Here is a 10,678-nt window from a genome sequence, read left to right as displayed (position 1 = left end):
AATCTTAGGTGGAAAAGAGAGAGTTTCTTTCACTTATCCTGTAAAGTACATATATAAGCACACACTGTTCTGTTCACTTCAGACTCTAAATTTTGAATGTAAACAAAAGCAGGCTAGTTCTGAACTATCAGGACTGAAATAACCGGCTGCCTTTCTTGACAAAAGAATGGATGTGATGTTTTGCAACCTCTGGCGCCTCTGAAACATTTTATAAGGATATTTCTACACCAGACAAAACTCAGCACACTTACTGTGTGTACAAAACTGCCTAAATATTTCTTGCAATCGATTCATTTATGAAAAATCTTTAGCAATATGTGTAAAACATTTAAAAGCTAGCTTCTCCACTTGCTAGATAATGGTACAGGTTATATAACCTAGCACAAAAGATTTTTTATAAAAGAAGGAAAAAACAAGGAACTTTAAATACAAAACAGCCCATATTTAAAGATCCATCAAAGCTGTGTCAGAAGTGACAGAAGACAGGAAAACAGAATGACAATGACATTCTGATCTTAATTCACATAATTTAAAAGTGGCAAGTTATAGCACACTTTCTCTTAAACTTCTGGGTTGCATGGATCTTGCCAGAATGCTGCAAAACTGCACAAAAATAGACAAGTGATTAGTTACATGAAGAGTTAAGTATATGGATATATATGTCTTGCTAAAGCTTTGCAAACCAAGCTCTGCCTTACTTTTAGCTACACAAATTCACTGAAGACCAATGGGCAAGCAAGAGTAAATATTGGCGAAGCTTCGATGAACATTGCTGGTAAACTGACCGGCACAAGAAGACCAGAGACTGCTTTGACCAAAAAGCTGTATGCTTTTGCCTTCTAAGGTATTGAACACCTGTATGTTTGGAGCTCTGTACATAATGCCAAACTCATGCAGGCTGACAGGGAACAATGAATCCTGCTGTTATTTTCAGAATTCAATTTCTTCAGACATACTGTTTATTTTATAACTGGACTTATCCTTCTCCACTTTGTGGATTTGATGGTAATATCCACTGTGCACACCCATCAGGTTTCCAGAGATGCTTACAGCTCTGCAGAGTGAATAGTTCTGTTCTGTTCCTGCACAGCTTTCACACTCTTGGTGACAGCCACTTAAGCATTTGTAGATTTGGCAGCCATAGTTCTGAATGTCAAGACTTGGTCCAGGCATATGGTGAATGTCCTCTATTTCAGAGGAGTTGGAAGTGCTCCTCTGTCTAGTGAGGGGTGCTCATGATCGATTTTTTAAAAGCCTTTTTGGTGCTGGAAGATTTAGACACACGAGAAGCAGTGTTTTCATAATTAGGCAGGTGTTTTATCACAAAATCTTTAAACAATATTTAGAGGTCTAAATCCTTATGGAAATCTGATTATGACCTGGGTAAATACAAAAATTACAGCAGAAACTAGACATGCAAGTAGGCTGGAAGCTAAGTATTGCAATAAAAACCATGTAGATATTTTTGGCCGTATAAAAACAGAAGGGGAGAAGGATGGACATATTTTGGCCCATTTAACACTTGTCATTTCAGGCAAAATCTTTCTTCAAAACAATTAAGAATCTGTTGTGACAAACTTCTCCAGATGCTAGTGGTCATAGCACTCACCATAGGGGAGCAGATTTTAGTTACAAACTCCAGAAAAAAGGTGGAATTTCCACTGTGTGCCTCTTGCAGCTGAGTCCTAGGCAGTGGCAGAAGATGGATGTCATTACCACCTCCATCATCACCACCACCACGACCGTTTCACTGGATCAATCCTTGAAGGTTACTTAAGCAAGGCAAAACCTCAATGGTAAAACCTGGGTGTCATGTCTCATCAAGGCCTCAAGGTGCTCAGTAGCTGCAGGCCTTAGGCAGGGATCTGTAGACAGCAAAGAGAATTTACAACCAAGCCCGTAAGTATACATAATTTAGCTACCATCGTTAGGGTATTAACTGCTGAGTGTATGTTTTGAGACTATAGATTTGGTATACAAGCATCAAAAATGACATGACTAAACCACATCTATTTTGCATGCAGGTTTAAACTGCAGCTCATCAGGAATACAAACTGCTTGAAGGCAAATCTAAGCATGACAGACACAGAGAAGGAAAAAAACACGCCAATCTATGAGCCTATCCCTCATGTGTGCGTCACTGTACAGCATTGTCTAGAACGGGGCTCTGCAGAAAAATTGTTCTGGGGTCTTTCCAGGACACAGCACCACTATGTGCAGAATTGGGGGTTTTTTTTGGGCGGGGGGAGGGTGTGTGGAACCAGGTGTTCACGTTCCAGCTCCTCAATGACAGCTCTGCAGAAAGCATGCGACACTCAGGCCTGGGAAGGTACTTTCTGAAGCCTGCTCCCCAGTCTGCAAAACGCAGGAGCGGCGGCTGCTGCAGCTTTAGCTGCTTGAGAGACAAGGCTGTAGTTCCTGTCCTTTCCTCTGCTTAGGTCGCTCCCAGGTGTATTTACTGTACGTTCCAAAACGTGCAGTACTCAGAGGGCACAGCAGCCCTGTGAAGCCGGGACAAAATGCCCCATCGAACACAAACGTGGCATTACAATGGAGCATTTAACGACCAAGTCTTCAAACGTTCCTCTTGCGAGTGGAGAACACCCTGCCCCTACCACCGCTTCTTCGAGTAAAGGCGGAGCTCCTTCAGCAAAGCCGGGAAAAAAAAAAAAAAAAAAAAAACCAAAACAAAAAACAACAAAACTTAAATCACGTCGCACTCGGCGACTGTAGCAGTGCACCGCTCCGCCTGCCCAGCGGCACTGGGAACGGGGGGAGCCGTCGGGCAGCCAGGGCCGCCCCAGCGGTCCCGCCTTGGCGCCTCCCCGGTGCACGCGCGCGAGCACGGCGTTGGGAAAGGCGCGCGGCCCCGGCCCGGCGCGGCCTACGGAGCTGAGGGCAAGCGGGAGAGCCCCGCCCTCGTGGCGGGCAGTGCAGGGGCAATTCCCCGCCCGGCCCCGCCGCGAACCCTGCGACGGGGCCGCGAACCCACGGGGACACCGGCGACACCGCACCCGCCTTTTTAAGGTGACGTTGCCCCTCATTAGCGCCCGTCTCCGGCCGTGCCCGCGGGCGGGACGCGAGGCGGAGACCCCTACCGCCCCCGCTCCCGCCGCGCCACCGCCCCGCGCGGAGGAGGAGGAGGCCGTGGGAGCAGCGGCGGCGGCGGCGGCGACAGCCGACACCGGCCCCACGTTACTTTGATTGACGGCTGAACAAATGTTTCCCCTGTTCGAACGCCGGCGCCGCGGAACGCCGGCGATCTGCGGGCCCCGCCTCGGGCGGCGGGAGAGCGGGGGCGGGGAGGCGGCGGGGAGCTGCCTGATTGGTTGCTGGCCCGAGGCGCGTCAGGACCCCACGTGGGGGCGAGTCCGGGGCCGCCCCTCTGCCCGGGCCCGCGCGCCCATTTGTCAGCGGCGCAGTGATGGGCATTGGTGCCGAGCGGCGATTAATGGCAGCCCGCCGCCCATTGGTCGCCGCCGCCGCCCTTCATGGGTGGGAGGCGGGGGAGCGGCCGACGGTGTCGCGGTGCCTGATGGGAGAAGTAGTCCCCGGAGCGGCTGCATGCGGGCAGTCCGGCATCGAAAAGACTCGGACTCCCAGGGTGCTCCGTAGCGGCGGCCTTCCGGCTGCTGTGAATATGTATCAGAATGTTAATGACGAGCCGTTGCTAAATTTGGTCAAAGGAGTCACCTCAGCAGAGCGTGCTGTGGGAGCGGCGCGGAGCGGCGGTTGGGGCTGACCGGGCTGGGCAGGACACGGCTGGGCTGGGCCCGGACCGGACCGCGCCGCGCCGACGAGCCGAGCACGGGGCTCCGCTCCGCGCGTTGCCGCCGCCACACCGCCACTTCCGGAGTTTCGAAAGGCGAGGAGGGATAAAAGAGAGGAAAAAAAAAAATATATATATATATTAAATAAAGCTGCCCGGACCGTACCGTATTTTTTAATCTTTATCGCTCTTCTAAATTTTTTTTCTAATTAAAAGAAAAAAAAAAAAGGCGGTCGATGCAGCACTAGCGGGGGAGATGCGGTGCGGGCAGTAGCAGCGAGGACCCGGACCGCCGCACAAAAGGGCCCGACGCACGCACCCCCGCCGCCGGCAGCGGAGCAGCCTCCCGCCGCCGCAGCCGCCATCCCCGCCGGGGTTCTGCGCCCCGCTCCGCCGGCGTCGGGAAGAGCCGCAGGCAGCAGCAGTAAAAGTTTTCAGGAGGGGAGGAAAACTGCCGGCGGGGGGAATCTCCGGTGGAGCGCGCGCCGGCGCCGGCGGAGGGGCTTTCCCCGCCCTCCTCCATCTCGCCCTCTGCCGCACGGGGCTCGCAGCCCGCCGGAGCCCGTGGAGCGGCGGCGGCGCTCGGGAGAACCGGCCGGCCGTCGCCCGCTGACCGCCCCCGGGGGATGTGGCAGCGGCCCCCGAGCGTTGCGGACGCCGCCGCCGTCGCGCCTCGCTGCTGCCGGCGGTGCCCGCCAGCCCTGGGGCGGCGGGGCCGGGGCGTCCCTGCCCGCCGTCTCCGCCGCCGCGCCTGCAGCCCTGATCCCCGCCGCTCCCGCCGCCAGCGCCCCCCGAAGCGGCGTGGATGATCCGCGACCTGAGCAAGATGTACCCGCAGACCCGGCACCCGGTGAGTGGCGGCGGCGGCCCCGCGGGCAGCGCTCCGGTGCGGGCACCGCGGAGTTGTAGCCATTTTCTTATTGTTGTCCGCCGCGCCGCCGCCGCCTCTCCGGGTCGGGTTGGCTTGTTCGAGTTGCTCTCGCGTGGTGCGCGGCGGTCCGGGCGCCAGCCCCGCGTCCCGCGGCTGCGGCCGGTACAGAGGGTCCGAGCGGGCAACACCTCCTCCAGCGGCGGTCCCGCACCGCCGGTACACACGTCGGGGCAGCATCTCGGGGTGCTTGGGGCATCTCGCCGTCTCCAGCGGACGAGCGGGGACGTGGGGGGCTGCGCCTCGGCGGAGCCCGGGTGCGAGGGCCGCGGCGGGGGACGGCGGCGGGCGGGAGGTAGTGACCGGGCGAGAGGGGGCGATTAAAAGACCTGCTGTTCCTTGCTTGCAGGCTCCTCACCAGCCAGCGCAGCCCTTTAAATTCACCATTTCAGAGTCCTGCGATCGGATTAAGGAGGAGTTTCAGTTTTTGCAGGCTCAGTACCACAGGTAAAACTGCCTACTTTCCCCGAGCCCCGCGCGGTCTCTCCTCTCTCCGCTTTCAGTGCCGCGCCTGGAGGGACGGCGGGGCGGGGGGCGCGGGACCCCTGGCGGGATCCGGGAGCGGGGCGGACCCACACCAGCCAGGCGCTCCTCGCCGGCTCTTTCCACATCCCGCTCCTCTCCCGACCTTCGGGCGAAGGGCTCCTCTGGGCCCCGAACCGGGCGGTGCGAGCGGATTTTCTTGTTTTCCCCGCGTTCCGTTGTGTGGTTGTTCTTTTTTTTTTTTTTTTTTTTCTTTTGTTTCTTTTGGCCTTTTTGTTTACTTTTGCGTGCGGAGTGGGGGAGGGAGGGTGTTGATAGAAAAATATGTGTCTGGCTGGGCTCGTCCTCTGATTTTCTTCGAAATGCCGCTCAGGACAGGCTTGTCTTGGCTCGGCCCCCTCGCGCCTTTCATTGACATGTCAAGTGCTGATAACCTGGAAGTGAGGCGGCGAGCTATTTCATTATCCTTAGGTGGAACAGCGCTGTGTCCTCAAAGTGACAAGTGACTTCTGGCAGGATTGTTTAGCGGGCTTCTGAAAACAAAATAAACACTGGAGGTCTTAGTATTTACCACAGTATTCCTTAAATTACGTGCAGTATTTTACTTGCAGTTCGATCGTCAGTAATAGCAAAGAGCAAAAATTAAAATCCACAAGTTTTGCTTCTTGACGCAGTGATATGCATTTGATTCTTCTGTGGGTTGAGTAAAAGAAAGAGATGTTTCTAAAACTCCTAAATAAAAACTCTGAAACCCAAATTACATTTTTGTTTGTAGCTTCTTAAGCTTAACTGTTAAAGATATGAGCGAACCCCTGTGTGCTTCTTCTGTGAACCAGTGTCGGTGTTTATTTTTTTTGTCAGAAAAATAATTTTCTGTGTACACCACATGTATGTATGCAGTTCTTTTAGGAGATGAGGATGTTGCACAGTATCCCTTGATAATGGAAAAGTGCAAACCCCCACCCTAAACTCTCAAGCAAGAGCTGGAATACACATTTGTATTTGTGTGGTGTAGAAATGTTTGAAAAGGGAGCAGCTGGTGCTCAGGAGAATGTCACTTTAGTGTGATGAAGTACCCATGCTTTTTCCTTTTTGTCTCTTAAACAGTTTAAAGCTAGAATGTGAAAAACTGGCCAGTGAGAAGACAGAGATGCAGCGACATTATGTCATGGTAAGCAAGCTGCATAACAAATTCGAAATGTCTATTAGCCTGGTATACTGAGACTGACATACATTTGGATTGCTGGAGGCAAGCAGGAAGATTGTAGTAGCGCTGCTGTTGTTGAGGTTCCATCAGTGCTTCCATTATAAATCCTTAGTTTCTGGGGTGTTTTAACTTGTTTGCAGCAGTCAGTATCCTTGTGAAACTGGCTTTTTAACCTTTTAAGCAGTTGAGGATGTTTCTTCCAAATGCTAGCAAATCACTTGTCAGCCCTTTCAAGCTGTGTGCAACTTCCGTAGTGTACCTGGGGATGATGTTTTCACTTTTGCTGACTTGTCCCAATGGTCATATCTGTAAAATGGTTCAGGATAGTATTTTTTTCTATGATGTAAGTAAGACAAAATTGTACACAAGCTCATGCAAATCCAGTGCCTTCTTCCTAGAAGAGCTGTTGCTCTTAGGCAGCTGAATCATTGTTTCATTAAACTGAGAATGTCAGGGATCTCAGTGAAAGGAATTTCCTCAGTTGTTGTGGTCTGCCTGGTTAAATAATGTGCATAGGAAGACATGTCTAAATACATAATTGTGTGATGGATCATGATAACTGTAGAGGAGCTCTTGCTATCTCTTCTGTTGTACACCTCTGAAGGATTAGCTGTTTTCCATATGCACATGACAAGTAATACTCTTGTATACACAAAAAGAGTAAATAACCTTGAAAAAATCTTAAGCAAGAGCACAAGCAAACGGTAAGGCTCGCAGTTGTCATTTTAATGCCTGATATGCCTAAGTCTTGGAGATTGTTTGGTATTAACGTTACACACTGAGCAGAGTTCCCTGCAGTACTCGGGCACAGCAGGACCTACATAGATTGGTGTATCTGCTCTGGCCCTGAATTTCTGTGCTGTTTCTTTTTTTTTATCCTTGCAGTTTAATTGCAGGAATTTTTTTTGTGTGTTCTTTTGTAAAATTTAAAATATTGAATCATTAGTCTGTTAGACATTACTGATTTATGTGTTTATATGCTTGAACCGCTTTGGGTGTTTTTTTGGCATGTTCTATCTGTGCTAGTGGATAAAATCTTGATCGTTTTCTGCTTCTAATCCTTGACTCCGCTTGTGATTTTTTTTTTTTTTTGGTCTGTTTTGGCCTTGTTTGACAGCTGTTCTTTGTAAATGTGACATGAAACAATGTAGATAAAGCAAAAAAAAAAGTTTTTTATGAAATGCTTTCTTTGCAATTCCAGGAACTCTTCAAGGCAAATAAATGTGCGTAGGTCTGTATGTCTTTGTACAGATGATGTTTCAGTCATAGGGAATTTCAAAGTAGTTTCCACAATTGCAAGGTCTAACAGAGTAATTTTCTTTTTTCTTAGTATTATGAGATGTCCTATGGGCTGAATATAGAGATGCATAAACAGGTAGGTAGATAATTTGTTTTGTTGTAAGAATGGTCTGTATAATTTCTCCTATCAATCTTAAAACAGATGTGTATTCTGTGTGACTTGCTTTAATTGCATGCTTGAGTGCATCAGAATTTTTCTTAACCTGGCCTTGAATCTTCTGTCTCATGTTTGGTATACAGAGCCTTTGTAGGTTACGGTCTTGACTGCCAGTCGTGCATTATTTTCTTGATTTTCCACACTGCAGTTTTTGCACATGCAGGCAATCCTATACTTCACAGGGACGGTGTCTGTGAGTATGAATGGGTTTGTGGGTTGTGTCTTCCTTTCTGTCTGGTCTCAAACCTTTCGGGTTTACTTTTTGGGATGATGGCTGTGTCATGAACGTGTATTAGGAAAAGGAGTGTGAGTGGAAAAAATGGGTTTTTTTGTTCACCTGGGCTGATTTAAGCTGGAGCTACAAATGCAGTTGATGTACAGCCATTTTGGTGATTCCATCAGGCTGCTTACTTGGACTTTTGTGTCAGCATCTCAAACACAAAAGAGTAAATGAGCTTTCTGTGAGGGTGTAAGCATAGAATCATAAAATGGTTTGGGTTGGAGGGAACCTTAAATATCGTGTGGTTCCACCCCACCCTGCCATGAGCAGGGACACTTTCCACTAGATTAGGTTACTCAAAGCCCTATCCCCCCTGGCCTTGGACACTGCCAGGGATAGGCATCCTCAACCTCCCTGTTCCAGTGTCTCACCATCCTCACAGTAAAGAATTTATCATAATGTCTAAACTAAACCTGCCATGTTTTCAGTTTAAGGCCATTTCCCTTTGTCCTATCACTACATGCTCGTCAAAGGCCCTTTACAGCTCTCTCGTAGGCCTCCTCTAGGTACTGGAAGGCTGCTATCGGTTCTGTGCCTTGAACTCTAGCACTTAGGCCAAGATTAGCAAGAGATTAGTCAGCTAGTGCATGGTAGTGTAAATGAGAGTTTCTTATTTGATAAATGTGTGTTTTTTAACCTTCTCTAGAGGAGAATGAATTAAACATCTGACCTCTTTTCCAGTGAGGGAACTTTTTGTGTAGTGGAGTTTAATACTGACAACTCATTCTAGCAAATGTTTGAGCAATTCGCCACCTTTGCTGGGGAGCATAAACTGCAGAAATAAAGAAATGATTGGACGGGAGAAAAAAGATCCTGAAAATTGGTTTTTACGCATTTCCGTTCAAAGTTAGGGATTTGGAACTTCTCTGGGTTTGGAAATAGGATTTCTTTATCTTGTTGACAGCAGACATAGAAGTCAAAAGTTCTTTCATGTTATTTATTATATTTTGTATTCCATTAGCATCTCAATGCCGTAGAACTGATTAGGGCCGTTTTTGCTTGACGGCATACATATGAAGACACTGCGATTTCCTGTTTCAAAGCATTTTGCATCTACAGCTCCAAACTTATGGAATCTTGTACATACAAGTTATTTTACAGACATATGTAGATCTTTCGAATTCTCTTATGGGTCCTTCTCATGGGTACCGTAAAAGTCAACAAATGCGTTTAACAAATGGCTGACAGGAAAAGGCAGTGATTGCAGCAGATCAGATTGTATGCACATGCTGACTGTCTGGACCTGATCCTTGTCATGAGTGCTGGTGGAAAGATTGGTTACTGACTCTTAAGAGGTGTTGGGTCTGTTCTCAAATCAATATCCAGATTGTTTCAGGTCCCATTAGAGTAAAACACAAAAACAAAATAAAACCAAACAAACCCTCAATCAGTAAAGCTGTAGATATGGAAACAATTCACAAAGACCGGAGTCTTTACAGGCCACCTACATAGCAAATCCTTACAGGCATTTGAAAGCCAGCATTGCAGTCAAACTTGTTTATATTTCTAGATACCCTGTTTTTACAGTGGTTATTTAGACTTACACTGACTGCACAAAATTCTTTGCAACAAAATCAGCTTGCAAGTGCAATGTGTAATGAAACTGTATTAAGCCAGGGAAAAAAGCTATAAGTTCATAGCAAAAGCCTTTTAACTTTTAATTTCTAAATGCTTTACTTCAGAAATTTTATATGTGTATGGTGATGGAGTCATCAGTGATACTCTGCAGAAATTAAATACTTAGCGACAACTAAGTGTGGGGATTACAAAGTACTGGGGTTTTAATTAAACACCTTTTTCCATCACCATTCAGTCTATTCAAATTAGTAGTTTTAAGTATTGTACTCTCATGCAAAACACTTAAATATTTTGTCAGATGGTGAATCAAATTAGTTGCGGCTAGGAAACTTGTTCACTTTCATTCTGAAATCTGATACCAATTTCCTGTCTTTCATATGTCCCTTTCTGTTGACACAGTGTTGCATTTTTCCTTTCTCCTCTTGCCTCAGCAAATGCAAAATATTTCCATCTTCCATTATGATCACAGTCTTAGGGTCCAGTTTGGTATTTGTATAGATGGCATTGATTGCTTCATTTGATGTGTGCAAAGCGTTTTAGGTCTACCACCTTAAATTCCCTTTTCCTCCTCTCCCATCTTTGAGTTTCACTCAGCTGAAATTGAGCGATTCACCCTTTTTTATTTTCCTTCTCCCCCGCCCCCCAGCTTTCTAAATTCAATCATATAAAAAATCCTGAGGGCAGTTTATCACATTATGAAATACAGACAGCCCTGCAAACCACCTACTTATTATATTTTCTTTCTTTTTTTCACTTTAGCACAGAGGCATATCTGTCTTTATTTGTTTTTCTGGGCAGACAGCCTTGGTTCCTCTCAGGTTCTTTTCCAGATGTACTCACTGGATGCCCTTGTAATGGAAAGCAGGCAATAATGCAGTGAAGTTGCCCTTCGGCGTAATTGGGCCTAGTTCTCAAGATCAGGTTAGGCTTTATTCACTTATTAGATTTGCGTCTCAGAGGGTTCAAGAGCAGGACTC

General features: G+C 47.7%; 1 protein-coding gene across 4 annotated transcripts in view; it reads left to right on the top strand.

Annotated features, from left to right (window-relative positions):
- The first annotated feature begins 4,484 nt into the window (after positions 1-4,484).
- TLE4 (TLE family member 4, transcriptional corepressor) overlaps positions 4,485-10,678 on the top strand; it is a 98,371-nt gene continuing 92,177 nt past the window's right edge. For all 4 annotated transcript variants that reach the window (XM_039567286.1, XM_039567284.1, XM_039567285.1 and 1 more), the window contains exons 1-4: positions 4,485-4,619; positions 5,047-5,144; positions 6,288-6,351; positions 7,718-7,762. In XM_039567286.1, coding sequence (XP_039423220.1) covers positions 4,575-4,619; positions 5,047-5,144; positions 6,288-6,351; positions 7,718-7,762 — 252 coding nt within the window. In that variant the 5' untranslated portion in view covers positions 4,485-4,574. The remainder of the gene's footprint in view (positions 4,620-5,046; positions 5,145-6,287; positions 6,352-7,717; positions 7,763-10,678) is intronic.

Source organism: Corvus cornix, chromosome Z (genome assembly GCF_000738735.6).
Source record: "Corvus cornix cornix isolate S_Up_H32 chromosome Z, ASM73873v5, whole genome shotgun sequence".
Classification (NCBI taxonomy): domain Eukaryota; kingdom Metazoa; phylum Chordata; class Aves; order Passeriformes; family Corvidae; genus Corvus; species Corvus cornix.
Note: the sequence above shows the minus strand (reverse complement) of the source record. Positions and strands in the feature narration are given on the sequence as shown.